This window comes from Toxotes jaculatrix, chromosome 5 (assembly GCF_017976425.1).
Source record: "Toxotes jaculatrix isolate fToxJac2 chromosome 5, fToxJac2.pri, whole genome shotgun sequence".
Lineage (NCBI taxonomy): Eukaryota > Metazoa > Chordata > Actinopteri > Toxotidae > Toxotes > Toxotes jaculatrix.
The window spans coordinates 18,764,199-18,779,336 of NC_054398.1; the positions used below are offsets into that span (position 1 = coordinate 18,764,199).

Genomic DNA, 15,138 nt, shown 5'->3' on the forward strand with positions numbered 1-15,138 from the left:
GTACGAGGACATCACAGCATTACACACACAATGGGCTGAAATTGAATCACCCATTTATTGTGGCGCTGTGGGTCCTACATTATTAACGAGAGCAAACCTGATTGAACATCCTGCCTGTTATTTATGCCTGCATCAAGCTGTGAGCGGATTTACTTTGCACAAATATTACATTACAACCGGGCCCATTCATTAAGCGTGCAAAGCAAGAGCAATTTGGCAACACATCTATAAACATAAGGCTCCCGTGTGCCTCTCTGAACACATAAAGCACTGATTGTCAGACTCGATGGCTGCGCCAAAACATGTGGACATTTCACACATAACTCAACAGTATCTATTGCGTTCAAGGCAATATTTGCCTTTGCATTTTGACTTGTATTGACTTTGTGTTTTAGGAGAGCACTTTTCACATGGAAATTAAATAGGGCACACGTAGAGAGTGGCACTCATTAATTTATAAATCAAATAGGTTGTAAATCAGCAATAAATCAAGTTTGATACATTAAAAATCAAATGAAGTCTTAAAGTAACTGTACTTTATTTTTACAAAGTAAAATAATCCTCTCATGTGGTAACCAGGTGTGATTCCCAGCAGCTGAAACATGTCGATTTACTGACATGGGTCTTGTTAAGGTGCTGCTGAAGAAAACTGTTTTAAATCATTGTAGGTACTGGTGTAAATCTGTTTTATGCTGTCTATGGCGTAGATACTGGATTCAGTTTTTTACTAAATGTGTACAAATGTAATGTTGCCTTCAAACTGTGTCTGCAGAGAAGCCAAGGTATGCAGAGAGCTGGGACTTTGAGGTGTCAGGCTCATCATTCCTGCAGTTTGAGCTGAGTATGGGATGTAGTAAGTCCACTTCCTTCTCCCACGGCGTGCGGCTGGAGTACTCCACAGACTGTGGCCGTCACTGGACTCTCATCACTCCGGAGTGTGTGCCCCCAGCTATTGGCTGTTCTGGTTATACTCAGAGTTCCATCTATACCTCAACCCAGTACAAACACTGGAGGAGGATCACCGTCTACCTGCCCAGTGCAGCTAAGTATGTGTTTTTGAACTTTTGAACCCAAAATTAGTGAATAGTGTTTGCTCAAAGTCCATAAATTCCCAAATCTACTTTTCTTCATAATTTGTTGTTGAATCCCTCAGTTCTCCCAGAACTCGGTTCCGTTGGATCCAGACCCACTTCACCCCAGGGGCAGAGGGATGGGCTCTAGATAACGTGTTACTTGCCCCTGGCTGCCCCTGGATGTGCTCTGGACATGGTCTGTGTGACAACGGACGTTGCGTGTAAGTAAAGCCAGCTTTTCTGCACTGCTTTGGTCATTCATTTATTTTCTGCCTACATGTAAATGTTATCCTTACTTTTTTTCCTTTTCTCACACAGATGTGACAAGGGTTATGGAGGGGCACACTGCGTGCCTTTGGCGCCTTTGCCAGCTGTGCTGAGAGAGGACTTTAATGAGAACCTGCAGCAGGAGACCTGGCCTGAGGTGTATGGAGCAGAGAGGGGAACTCTGAGTGGAGAGCCTCTTAAATCTGGCACTGCCCTTATCTTCAAAGGGGTAGGGGTCCTACACACCATGCAGAGAACATCAAGAACAACAAGAATATTGTTAAATCACATTTACAATCGCACTGTTTGAAATCTGTTTGTAATCCTTGTGTGCTTGTTTGCAGGATGGTCTGCGAATGATAGTCTCACGGGATCTGGACTGCACAAACACTCTCTATATCCAGTTCTCCTTCAAATTCATCACTAAAGGTCCGACATAACTATTTTTATTTCTTCTTTGTATAGTCGTATTTTTATGTAACATTAAATGAAATTATGTTTTTTCTTAAGTCTTGGTATAATAGTTCATCTTGTTTGTTTTCCTAGGTGTCCCAGAGCGATCCCACTCAGTGCTGCTTCAGTACTCAGTGAACGGAGGGATTAGCTGGTTGCTGTTGGATGAGTTTTACTTTCCATCTTCCACTGACACTCTGTTCCTCCACCTGCCACTGCCAGCCAGCGCTCAGACCAATGCCACCCGCTTCAGACTGTGGCAACCGTACAACAGTGGTAGGTGGACACACTGCATGAAAGTTCAGTAAACCTGTTTACATCTCTTGATTGTTTTTTTCCCTCCGTGCCTACTTTTCTTTCATCACATTCTTTATTTCTCTTTTATTTGTCTCTAATTGTCTTTCCATCTCTTGTCTCTTTCCATCTTTTTTCATCTTTTCAAATACTAATATGGTTACATTTGCATTTTCCCACATGCACACCCGTCTTTAGGCCAGATTTCTGCAGCCAGTGTGTAATAATCTACACAATATTATGCCTTTCAGGTAAGAAGGAGGAGGTGTGGGTGATAGATGATCTCATCATTGATGGCAGCTCCTTACACAACCCACCAGTGGTGATAGACAGCTTTGAGGAAGGCCCCAATGAGTCCAACTGGCTGTTCTTCCCTGGGGGAAACACTGGCCTCTACTGCCCCTATCAAAAGACTGGCCTGTAAGAAAAACAAGCACTTAACTTTGGATGTTGATAATGATGGTGTCTTGTTTTGCATATTTTATTTTTACATAATCTGAGAGCCAAATGATGATTAAACCTGCAAAACGACTTTTTTACCCTTGACTACCCTGTGTGTGTGTGTGTGTGTGTGTGTGTGTGTGTGTGTGTGTGTGTGTGTGTGTGTGTGTGTGTGTGTGTGTGTGTGTGTGTGTGTGTGTGTGTGTGTGTGTGTGTGTGTGTGTGTGTGTGTGTGTGTCTGTGTGTGACTGGTGCAGGGAGGAGGATGAGTCAGCCATGGTGTTTGTCTCCAGCGAGCTTGGAGAGCACTCTATTACCACCAGGGACATTGATGTAAATGAGAACACTATCATCCAGTTTGAGGTACACAACCACAGTCTTGATGACTTTTTTCTCAAAGCAACAATCAAAATACTTATTCATTCAGGACATAAATCACAGTTCATCATCTTTGCTGATGTCCTGTACATTATGTCTCTCCAGATTAATGTGGGCTGCACAGCTGAGAGCTCCTCTACCCACCCAGTGCGTCTTGAGTTCTCCCGGGACTTTGGGGCCACGTGGCACCTTCTGGTACCCCTATGTGCTGGTGGGCCACAGCCCTCTTCACTGTGCTCCACGGAGCTCCATCCAGCAAGCATTTATTTCCCTGGTACAACTCAGGGCTGGAGGAGGGAGGTCATTCACTTCGGCAAGCTTCGTCTCTGTGGGTAAGGACTGAATACATTCTGTACAGCAGATGAGCAAAGGAAAACCTTTGGGGATACTTTTTCAAATTCTTTTAATACATTTACAAGATCATTTCTATTTTTTTCTTTCTGTCTCTCTCTTTTCATAAACTCTGCATTTTAATCTCCGTACAGGTCTGTGAGGTTCCGTTGGTATCAGGGCTTCTTCTCAACTGGCTCTGCTCCGCCAACATGGGCACTTGACAACGTCTACATAGGCCCACAGTGCCAGGACATGTGCAATGGCCACGGGGCTTGTGTCGGTGGCACCCACTGTATGTGTGACCCTAGCTACTCTGGACCTGACTGCTCTGTGCCTGACACCCCCAACCCTGACTTCCTCAAGGAGGACTTTGAAGGTACACCAACATGCAAGTGCACACAAAAAGCCACCAGGACATAGGCAGTTTATTGAAACTGTTTTTTCAGTTGGATAGATTATTCATCTATGTGGTATTTATTGATTAGTCAGAGTGATCAGAAATCTGTAGCGATAGTGTGCTAATAATAGCCTGGTTGGTTTACAATAGCTTGGTTTCAGCTTGTAGTTTTTTGCTGAAATTAGGTGTGATTCATTCTGCAGGAGTTTCAGGCTTGATTGTTATTGCTATGCCTTTAAATATATATTTGTTTTTATTTTTATATATATATTTTGCTAGAGTTATTAGAGTTGTGTACAGCATGCATTAATTCTGATGTTTTCATTTGTAATTTTAGTTTCATTCCTGTTTTTAGTTCAGTTTTCCTGTTTTGTTAATATAGTATGTCATGAATTCATGATTGTGTGTTTACGGTTTGCTTTCTTTGTATGTGTTTGTGTCTCAAGGGGGAGCTGTGGATGCTGAGCGTTTTAGACTACTTAGCGGTGGTAAACCATCCAGGAAGTGTGGCATCATGTCGAGCGGGAACCACCTGTTCTTCAGCGAGGACGGCCTGCGCATGTTGGTCACCAATGACATGGATCTGTCGAATGCCAGGTATAGCTACTGCCGCACAGCACGAACAAACAAAGCAAATCACTTACCAACTCCACACAGATACACCATCAAAATGTTTTTTTATTATTGAATTCAAAGTTTTCAGTAGTAATCTCATGTGTTCATGGCTCTACTCTGTAGGTTTGTTCAGTTCTTCCTCCGTCTTGGCTGTGGTAAGGCGGCTCCAGACCCTCGCTCCCAGCCTGTTTTGCTGCAGTTCTCTGTGGACGGAGGTCTCACCTGGGGACTTCTCCAGGAATTTCTCTTCAGCAACAGCAGTAACCAGGCTCGCCTGGTAGCCCTGGAGATCCCCCTGCGTGCCCGCACACCTTCCACTCGCCTCCGCTGGTGGCAGCCCTCTGAGAACGGACACTTTTACAGCCCATGGGTCATTGACCAGGTACAGTGAGTGAGGATACATTCAACCATCCGTCCACCCATAAGGCTTTTTTATCATTTTTTCTCAAGCATTGGATCATCATCATGGCTGCCATCCATGCCGACATTCCTTCATTTTTTTTTCATTCCTCTGACATATCCCATGTACACTTTCTATGCTTTTGTTGCAACTATACAATTTATCTTTTATTCCCTAGGTGGTGGTAGGTGGCAGTGCCAGTGGGTGGGGACCTCTGGAAGATGATTTCTCCTCGATTGATGGCCGCTCTTGGCTCCTTCACCCTGGGGGAACCCGAATGCCTGTCTGTGGTTCTGATGGACCTGCTTTTGCATTCATAGAAAAGTCCAACACTCGCTATGCTGTTACCACTGACATCAGTCTGGGTCAAGATGCCTTTATCCAGTTTGACTTTTCTGCTTCCTGCTCTGTCACCAACTCCTGCTACTGTAAGCAATAAGAAGTCTAAATAAAGTGGAATTAGTGTCTGCATGAAAAGTGAATAGACATCGAACCAAATAATAATACAGAGAGTTTGAAGCTGTTTGTTTTGTGTGCAAATTCATTAATGTGCATGTTGTTAATGTTCATGTTTCTCTTCTCTCTATGCAGCTGTAGAGTTGGAGTATTCTCTTGATCTGGGTCTGACCTGGCAGCCTGTTGTCAGAGACTGTCTGCCAACGAGCCCTGACTGCTCTTCCTACACCCTGCAGAGGCTGCTGGTTTCTGACACATTCAACAAGTGGGGACGCATCACCCTGCCTATCCCATCATATGTCAGGTCAGCAGTGCCCTGTACTTTACTCAGACCCATAGGCAAACTTCTGTAGCTTATAAAATATCCTACAGTATCCTCCTGTTATGAAAAAGAAAGTCCATAAGTGGCCATTTTGTAGCTGCTCCTATCAAACAAAGTTAGACTACATTACAGTGTATAATTTATTTGAACTTGCTCTGTGTCAGGTATGTGTTTTATCTTGAATTTATGTCTTTAGGTCTCCAGCCACAAGATTCCGTTGGTTCCAGCAGGCTCCCTTTGACAAACAGCAGACCTGGGCTCTGGATAACCTCTACATCGGAGATGGCTGCCCAGATATGTGCTCCGGTCACGGCCGCTGCCAACAGAGCTCCTGTGTGTAAGTAAAAGCAGCCTCTTGCATGCACGCACTAAGGTTTTTACTGTAAATGTCGTAAAGTGTCCATTTGAAATTCAGGTGCAAGGAATGAGCAATGACGTACAAAAGTGAAATTGAAAGTTTTATATCAAAACAGCTTGTTTAGTGTTGTATGTGATGATGTTGTCTGGTTAATATTATTTATGTGTTGACTGAATGTGTTTTACTGCGTTCTGTGGTTTGGAACCTAATGTTTTTTTTTTTTTTAATCATGTAAAACTCTTTATGTTTTTATTGCAATATAAAAGTCAATAAACCAACTCATTAAACACAACCTGATGGCCAGTTTGTTTTTCAATACGATTATTTACATCCGAGTCCACCATCCTCCCCAGGTGTGACCCAGAGTGGGGTGGAGAGTACTGCGACGAGCCTGTGGTTCCTTTGCCCTCCCAGCTGAAGGACAGCTTCAGTCGAGCTCCCTCACTCAGCCACTGGCACATACTAACCGGTGGAAAACTCAGCACTGTGTGTGGAGCTGTGGCCTCTGGCGCTGCTCTGCACTTCAGTGGTGTAAGTATACGTCTGTATTTGTTGTCTGATTATTTTCTGTTCTTTCCCTCATTCCCTCTTCTTCTTCTTTGTATTATGAAACACTTCACATTCGGGGATTTAGTGGAGCAAAAATGAAATAAAATGGCATGTGCTAGCTGTCATATCCTGAACAAACATTCCCTGGGGGGTGTGCTATATGCACAGGTTTGTATAGATTAAAATGCTCAATCCAAATTTCTTATTTTTAAATATCTTCATGTTAACATGAGCTATGCATTAACCCACCTTACTTTCATTCTGAGTAGGGAGTGAAAAACATGCTTCTGCAATAAAGACTGCAGAACCACTGACCTGTGCTGATTTAATGGGGCAAATAGATGATACAGAGGAAGTTGGACAAGCTAGACATATAACAACATTTTAATCTGCTGAATAAAAGACCACTAAGTAAGTAGCTGTCAGCCTTCAGATGCAGCTTAACTTTTCCCTTGGTACTTACTGTAGGCCAGTATTGCTAATGGATACCTAATATTGACAGGCGGATCTTAATGTGGAAAAACGCACTGCCATAGAAGCCTCTTAAGTCGTTTAGGTTTGGCAATAGGCAGTATCAAGATAAATTACTGGTCTGGTTACAGTGCAAACTTTTACCCAGTTTATTTATACTTAAGTCAGTTTTATTGTTATGGTTATGTTCTGGTAATACGTAGAACATAAGAGATCATGTTTGAGGCATTTGGATGTGTTGTTAGAGGGATGATAAATGGAGAAATAGAGAGAAAGACCAGAGACCAACAGACAGACATCTATCCATCACAGGCCCGTACCAGCAGAGCCCCCTATTATAACTCATTCATTTCTGTGTCTGTGCACAGAGTTGTAGTCGTCAGCTGGTGACTGTGGACCTGAACCTGACCAACGCTGAGTTCATCCAGTTCTACTTTATGTATGGCTGCATGATCCCACCTAGCAACCGCAACCAGGGTGTGCTGCTGGAGTACAGTTTGAATGGAGGAATCAATTGGCACCTACTGACAGAGATCTTCTATGACCTGTACACCAAGCCTGGGTGAGTTTTTTCACCCGCCACACATGAAGATAACTGCTTGCATACAGCTGAGTGAATGTTAACCCAGAATAACTGTTACCTTCTTGCCTGTGTTCAGGTTTGTGAATGTGCTGCTGCCCCCTGCTGCCCGGCAGGAAGGAGTGCGTGTGCGTTGGTGGCAGCCACAGCATGAGGGAGCAGACCACAGTGATTGGGCTCTGGATAACGTCCTCATCGCAGGTTCAGACCCACGAGCACAGATATCCGACACATTTGGAGGGGTGGCACTACCCAACCACGAGAGAGCTCCTGCTGATGGCACCTCAGGGAGGATAGGTCTACTGAGCGAGCAGGAGGAAACACCCATAGGTATAACCAAACTGGAATAGGGATCAAAATCAATGCCACAATTAAACAATCTACACTCATTTCTATTTTTGCTTTTAATACCAAATAGAAATTCTTGGCTTTGTAAGTTTGTAATTGTCGCTTCTCTCTTCCTGTGTTTCTCATTCTTAGTGAGCGATCACTGGTTGTTCTCAGAGGACTGCTCAGTGCAGCGTTTCTGCAGCTCTCCTGATGGGGTGATGGTGTGTGGAAATGCTGATGGGAGAGAGGTGTATGCTGTCACACATGATATTGTTCCTGACAAAGGCTGGGTCATGCAATTTAAGGTAACTAATGAGCCTAAAATGACACATTAGAGGCTATACAGACATAGATTTGTATTGTGCGATAACCTTTCATGGAACAAGTTCATTGCTATTAATTTGCTATGGTAAAATAACCACATGTGATCAATATCTGCATGCTTATTTAGATTTCAGTAGGCTGCAGCGTGCCAGAGCGTCATGCAGACCGGCAAGTTCACGTCCAGTATTCAGTTGATTTCGGAGTGACCTGGAAGTATTTAGTGCCTCAGTGCCTTCCCGCTGATCCCCGCTGTGGAGGTCAGGTCTCACAGCCGTCAGTCTTCTTCCCTGCTGAGGGATGGAAGAGGGCAGTCTATCCCCTGCCTGACAGCCTTGCTGACACGTGAGTCATCCTACCTCATATCTACCTCCACACGCTTTTGACAAAACATAGTCCTGCTTCATATTTAATGGTACCACCACTGCATGCTTGACCTAAATTATTGATAGATCAAATTATTGTCGTCATATAAATGATTAAAACCACTGTCACATAAATGATGAAAATGGGATGCATGTTGTTTGACTAACCTATCCTGGATGTTCGTCAGTGCGGTGCGATTCCGGTTTTACCAGCAGCACTCAGACATTCAGTGGGGTGTGGAGAACTTTTACATCGGGCCAGCGTGCGACAGCCACTGCGGGGGACATGGGGACTGTCTGGATCAGCGCTGTCTCTGTGACCCAGGATTCACTGGACCAAACTGCTATGCCAGCACTGCACTTAAGGTAGAGGATTCTGGCTCTTGATCAGTTTTTATGTACTTTCTGTGTGAAAAACAGATCAGAAAAGATTATCAGGATTGGAATATATCTGTATGAGATGGTCCATGGTTCAGATTCTGTACCTTTTTCTGTAGGCATCTCTGAAGGAGCGTTTTGACTGGGAAGGATCAGCAGGACCTCAGTGGCAGGTGCTGGAAGGAGGTAGGCCCTGTACAGACTGCGGTGTGTTGGTAGAGGGTACTGCCCTGTACTTTGGAGGGGCTGACGCCAGACAGGCTGTCACTTCTGATCTGGACCTCCGTGGAGCCAAGTGAGTACTCAACTTCTGTCAGATGTTTCCCAGACACTGAGAAATTTTCTGCTTGTCTGTAAATGTTGTGCTACTTGAAGTGCACTATAATCAGCATGTCTTTTGGACAGGTTTGTGGAGTACTGGGCCAGGATTGGAAGTGAAGATAACATGACCATGTGCCATCGTCCAACATGTCGTAAAGAAGGCGTGCTGCTGGATTACTCCACTGATGGAGGTGGACTTAAAAACATGCATGATACATTGCATTGTGTGTTTTTCCTTTTTCATCATTTTGCCTTTTTCTTGTCTCTTTCATCGTCTCATTTTGTCAATGCTGGTTCCTCAGGTGTGTCCTGGACACTGCTGCATGAGATGGACTATCTAAAGTATGTGTCAGTGAGGAGAGACTATATTGTCCTCCCAGAGGGAGCTCTGACCAATGCTACTCGCTTGCGCTGGTGGCAGCCGTTTACCATTTCCTCTGGCCTGGCCACCCCCAGTCTGGAAAGAGCCCAGTGGGCTATAGATAACATCTTGGTTGGGGGGTCCGACATCAACCCATCCACTCTGCTTGACACCTTTGATGACGGTGAGTTTGTATGTGCTGATGTAATCCGAGCCTAATGACTTAAGTAATATTCTGGAAATCACGTTGACCCTTCCACCTCTTCTGGGTTGTTTCTTGGCCTTTCACCAGAGGGTGTTTCTCATGAGGAGAGCTGGAGTTTCTACCCTAATGCTGTACGCACAGCTGGCTTCTGTGGAAACCCCTCATTCCACTTGTACTGGCCTAACAAGAATCAAGACAGGACTCACAACATCCTGGCTACTCGAGAACTGATAGTGCAGCCTGGCTATATTCTACAGTTCAAGGTACAGTACTGCCAGAAAGCCACATAGCTTAATTAACAACTGTCATTCGTCTTGTACACTGTGGTTTCAGTTCTTAAGACCCCTCTACCTGTTTGTTGCAGATTGTTGTTGGGTGTGAGGCAGACACCTGTGAAGACCATCATTCTGTCCTGCTGCAGTACAGGAAGGATGCAAGGTAAGAAAAACAAGGAGAGGCCCTAATAAGATGCGAAACTGGTCACTCATAGTAATAAACCGACAGAGAGTTGGTTTTGGTTTACTCTCATCACTGCCACAGTGTTGTTTTGGAGTGCAGCGGGCAGTTGTTTGCACACTACCTGTCCAGTACCAAACAGTAGACAGAAATAAAGTTAGCGACTCAGTAGAGAACAAAATGGGGCATTCAGGAGCTAAAGAGCCACATGTTACTAGTGGAAACTTAAAACTGAGCTAAAAGAAGAGTAAATATGGAACCTGCTTTCAGCAAGTGGCCAAAAACACAGCTCCAGATGAATTCTAATAGCTCTGTGTCTGCTTGAGGTGTGACTATGAAACAACATACTGTACACGTCAGGGCTCATTTCTTATTCGATGGTCTTCCTTTCCTATTCCAACAGCTTAATTATAGCAGAAAGGTTTTCACAGCCTTGATAGAAATACCTCTGGACAACAGCTTATTAATTAATGAATATTAAGCTACTTTAAAGATCATTGCCATGTTAGGAACATTACTGGTTCAAGATGACTTGATACGGTCATTTTGTTGATAGGATGCATTTTACATGATGTGTTCTCAGCTCTCAGTCTTTCCCTTCAGGTCTGACTCATGGCAGCTGGTGCAGTCGGAGTGCCTCCCCTCATCAGTCAACAACGTGGGCTGCTCTCCCTTCCAGTTCCACGAGTCCACAATCTACAGTCCAGTCAACAGCTCATCATGGACAAGGGTCACTGTCCAGCTGCCAGACCACGTCTCCTCAGGGTAGGAGCACACACATTTGACTTCCTTGGTTAGCAGTGGAACATATCAGCACTCTTGCCTCATTTTTGTTTGGTCTCCATTCATATTTTTACACATATCTGCAGAATAATGGGGGAAAAGTGACAGTTAATGCTGCAGTGGGGGTAAGCCTGGGATTTATCACTTGTTGTGTGTTTCCAGGGCTACCCAGTTCCGCTGGATTCAAAAGGAGGGAACAGGAGAGCGGCAGAGCTGGGGAGTTGACCATGTTTACATTGGAGAGGCCTGCCCGGGGCTCTGCAGCGGCCACGGCTACTGTACAAGTGGAGTGGTCTGCATCTGTGATGAGGGACATCATGGTGGGCCACAAACAGCATATTACATTCAAACTGCTAAAAAAAAACCACACACACTTCTTATTCTTTTATACTGTTCACCAAAGATGTTAGATGGAGGAATTTTTGTAAAGTGAAAACTAAACATTTGCAACAACACTGAACAAAATGTTTCCATCTGATTGGGACATCTCTAAAGAAGAAACTGCTCGAGCACAGTTGTCCATCACAAATGGTCTTGCAGTGTTCATGCTCTTATTTTTTTACAAAGAGTGTAATCTTGACTCTCCCAGTTTCATCACCTCCGCTCTGCGTCCTCTCACCTGAACAGGTGACGACTGCTCCCTTTCCAGCAGTGACCTGCCCAGCTCCATCAAGGACAACTTTGAGTCTGGTAGTGTGTCTCAGGAGAGCTGGCAGCTGATCCAAGGTGGTGGAGTGGGCAGCGGCTGTGGGCAGCTGTCACCGCATGCCCACGGAGACTCACTCTACTTCAATGGCTGTAAGATGAGGCAGGCAGTTACTAAACCGCTGGACCTCACTAGAGCCAGGTACAGGTACTACCAAAACATACTGTTCATGAGCTAATTATGTAAATGTGCACTTGACCATGATGTAAATCATGACCATGATGAATGATCTGCAGCATCATGACCAGTATTATCAACCTTCAGTACTGTCTTTAACCGCTTCTTGTCCCTCCTTCTCTGTCTCCCTGCAGTAAGATCATGTTTGTGCTGCAGATTGGCAGCGTGGCACAGACAGACAGCTGTAACATAGCTCTGGATCAGGCTGACACAGTAGACAGAGCCGTGCTGCTGCAATACAGCGTCAACAACGGAGTCAGCTGGCATGTAATCGCCCAGCACCAGCCCAAAGACTTCATAAAGGCCCAGAGAGTCTCCTACAACATTCCACTGTGAGTGACGCATAGAGACACATAGACGCTCGGTTTAAATGGTACAATCTTCTAATAAAGCAACTCTTTGTAACTTACAGCTTTATAGATGGCAGTAAATATTTTACTAATACTGGATAAATATTTGTAAATCATGAATAGAGGTCAATGGATTTCTCACTTTCTAATAAGTCTCTATAGCTAACATTAGCAAATGCTCTATAATAAATATCTATTTTTTAAAAAAATAATTAAAGGTCATTATTTTTATGTAAATGTCTTTTCTTTTCTTTTCTTTTTTTTTTTTTCAAAATAAGTGTCATTGTAGACATAACACAGTCTTTTCAGAGAGATGTTTCATAACATGGGAACCCAAAAGCTGCTCTTAATAACGTCTTATATTGTTTATTAACCATTAATAAAGCCTTCACTTACAACTTTATCAAGGGTTGTTGACCTTTGCTCACCCTACCATGTTTCCATGGTCTTTCCAGAGAGGCGAGGGTTAAAGGGGTGATGCTGCGATGGTGGCAGCCACGTCATGACGGTGCAGGCCATGACCAGTGGGCGTTGGACCATGTGGAAGTAGTTCTGTGAGTACCCAATTCCCAGCCAGCCCCCGGCCCCCCAGACTGGCCCCAAACAGAGCCCCGCTCTGCCCCTGTCTCTACCTGTGCCTCAGCCTCACCCGTAAAAACAATCCCCTCTTACTCCACACAAACACAGAGATACAGAATACACATACTATATACACCTCTACATGTGTGCTGCTTACCACCTACAGCAAAACCTCTCAGCATTCACTTATTATAAATGTTCTAAATGCTCATCATGGCTTTGGATGTCAAGCACGCAGAGTAGAAAAATGACTGCAGTGCGCTTTGCTGTGAAGGATTCTGTTTGTGGATGGCTGCTCTGTGTATGACAGATCAACTCCTGCTGTCAGATCATCATATTTTCAGTGTCTTGTAGAACCCATGCATCTCCCAGATGAACAGTTTGTCCAGAACTGATGAAGAATTGGTGCATTTTTCCACTGAAATACCTTAAAAGCCTTAAAATGTTTTAAAGCATATTACTAACAATGTTAAAAGAGTCATAAATTCCAACCATCTTCAAAACGCATTCACAGTATTCACCTATTTGTAGTTAGCCCATCTGTTAGTGGCCCTTGGGGCCATTATTAGGCATGGCAGAGAGAGCTGATCCCAGGTCACATACAATAAACAACACTGAAGGTGTTCTCATCTCTGACAATGTGTCAGCGTGTCATCTTTGACTGGTATATTTTTGTTTTGTGTTTTTTCACGTCCATTTCATGCAAACGTTGTCCGACATTTCTTTTCTACAGGGAATAAAATCACAAATTTCATGTAACTTGCAAACACCCTGCACTGATTGATTGATTGATTGATTGTCTCTCTCTTTTTCTTTTTCCCCCCTTTTTACATCTATGTTTTGCATTTTAGTCTGTAACCTGCATCAGTAAACATTACCTCCAAGTGGAAGTCAGTTCCAGCTGTCAAATAGAGCTTAAAAAAAGGGGCAAAACTGGAGATTCTGCAGGGCACTGAAGATATCAGGAAAGATGGTCTATGCTCAGCTAGCTTATTCTTAACATGGCAATGTCATCAAGCATTTTGAATGCATTTTCTGCATGTTGCTGTGGGTATCAGAACAATGTTCCCTCTCGTGCGGGCGCTGATTGTTCACTTTGATGTTGTACCCGATGCATTTCAAATGCTGAATACAACAGTCATGTAAGACACCCTGATGTTTCGTGTACAGTTGGAACATGCACACACACGTGTAAACACACTTAAACATAAACTTATGCCTAACCTGAGCTCTCCCTGGTCTACGTGGCCGTGACCTGTCCCACTCCCTCCCTCGCACTTGCACGGTTTTCAACAGTGTCTGCTGAAAAGAGTAACCGTGATCCTCACACTTTGCTCTGTTGTTTATTTCTCTTTGTTCACCAACTCCTCCACTCCGTCACACATTCTTCCTCTCACTCCTACACCTGCTCAATCTTTTCTTTGGCTCCACACACCTTTCCTCCTCCTTTCCTCGCTGCTGCTTATTGTCACTTGACGTGTTTGATCATGTGGTCATGCTCACTCCTCTGCTTGTGCCGCATTGTATCCTACCTTACATCCTCCTCCTCCTCCTATTCCTTACTTTCTTCCCTCTTTCTGTCTTCCTCAAATCTCTGTCCCTCTTTCTCTTCTTTTCCCATTCTGGCATACAACGGATGGATTACTGCTGTATATCTTGCTCTCTGTTTTCACCTCTTCCTGTGTTTTTTCTCATCTTTTCTTCATCTTTGTTGCATTTCTTTACTGTCTATCACTCAATCTCCACCAACTGCTCTTCTACTCTCCATTCTTCTTTCGTATTCTCTCTTCTTCCTCGCTGTCTCTGTCCTCTCACTAACTCTCATTTCTTCTTTGAACCTCTGACTATCTTCCTCCTCTCCTCTCTCCTCCCTTCTCCCCACTTTGGGGCCCCTGCCTCCCCAGGCCGGGGCTCCTACCCCCCCAGACCTTTCTGCGAGACAGCAGTCCCCTCCTCCTGCCTCTCCCCTCTCGCGCTCTAACCTCTGCTCTCTTCTGTATTCTGCTCCCTCTGGCATGGCTGTAGTGTCAGGTAAGTTATCCGCCTCTTCCTGAATGCAGCCCCCTCCCTCACCCCCACCCGCCCCCTCCCAACCCTTTCTTCTCCCCGTTACACTGCGCACACCCTCCCTCACTTTCACTGACACACCCCTCCTCATTATCACCACAGTCATCTCCATGCCCTCGCCTTAACTCGAGCACCAGGCAGGTCAACAAGCAGACCAGCTGCTCACAGAGCCCAGGTGGAGGCTCACTGTCAAAATGATCCAACACACAGATCTTAAGAGACAGCTCTTGGGACAGAAAGCAAAACAAAAAGTAGAGAATTTTTTTACAGGTGGCGGCAAATTCATGATTGGTCGGTTTTGAATTGGCATCACATCCCCTAAAACGATTCAACACAATGTCACCAGATGAGA

General features: G+C 44.5%; 1 protein-coding gene across 1 annotated transcript in view; it reads left to right on the plus strand.

Annotated features, from left to right (window-relative positions):
• reln (reelin) overlaps window positions 1-15,138 on the plus strand; it is a 91,832-nt gene that overhangs the window by 73,860 nt on the left and 2,834 nt on the right. The window contains exons 34-63 of the mRNA XM_041039103.1: window positions 773-1,046; window positions 1,154-1,294; window positions 1,392-1,569; window positions 1,685-1,769; window positions 1,887-2,069; window positions 2,339-2,507; window positions 2,786-2,891; window positions 3,012-3,238; window positions 3,392-3,615; window positions 4,083-4,233; window positions 4,375-4,633; window positions 4,830-5,079; window positions 5,243-5,411; window positions 5,626-5,766; window positions 6,141-6,318; window positions 7,176-7,369; window positions 7,467-7,717; window positions 7,868-8,022; window positions 8,169-8,383; window positions 8,592-8,769; window positions 8,901-9,076; window positions 9,187-9,293; window positions 9,405-9,647; window positions 9,756-9,931; window positions 10,033-10,106; window positions 10,728-10,889; window positions 11,070-11,227; window positions 11,535-11,754; window positions 11,925-12,122; window positions 12,596-12,694. Of these exons, the coding sequence (XP_040895037.1) occupies window positions 773-1,046; window positions 1,154-1,294; window positions 1,392-1,569; window positions 1,685-1,769; window positions 1,887-2,069; window positions 2,339-2,507; window positions 2,786-2,891; window positions 3,012-3,238; window positions 3,392-3,615; window positions 4,083-4,233; window positions 4,375-4,633; window positions 4,830-5,079; window positions 5,243-5,411; window positions 5,626-5,766; window positions 6,141-6,318; window positions 7,176-7,369; window positions 7,467-7,717; window positions 7,868-8,022; window positions 8,169-8,383; window positions 8,592-8,769; window positions 8,901-9,076; window positions 9,187-9,293; window positions 9,405-9,647; window positions 9,756-9,931; window positions 10,033-10,106; window positions 10,728-10,889; window positions 11,070-11,227; window positions 11,535-11,754; window positions 11,925-12,122; window positions 12,596-12,694 (5,341 nt within the window). The remainder of the gene's footprint in view (window positions 1-772; window positions 1,047-1,153; window positions 1,295-1,391; window positions 1,570-1,684; window positions 1,770-1,886; window positions 2,070-2,338; window positions 2,508-2,785; window positions 2,892-3,011; window positions 3,239-3,391; window positions 3,616-4,082; window positions 4,234-4,374; window positions 4,634-4,829; window positions 5,080-5,242; window positions 5,412-5,625; window positions 5,767-6,140; window positions 6,319-7,175; window positions 7,370-7,466; window positions 7,718-7,867; window positions 8,023-8,168; window positions 8,384-8,591; window positions 8,770-8,900; window positions 9,077-9,186; window positions 9,294-9,404; window positions 9,648-9,755; window positions 9,932-10,032; window positions 10,107-10,727; window positions 10,890-11,069; window positions 11,228-11,534; window positions 11,755-11,924; window positions 12,123-12,595; window positions 12,695-15,138) is intronic.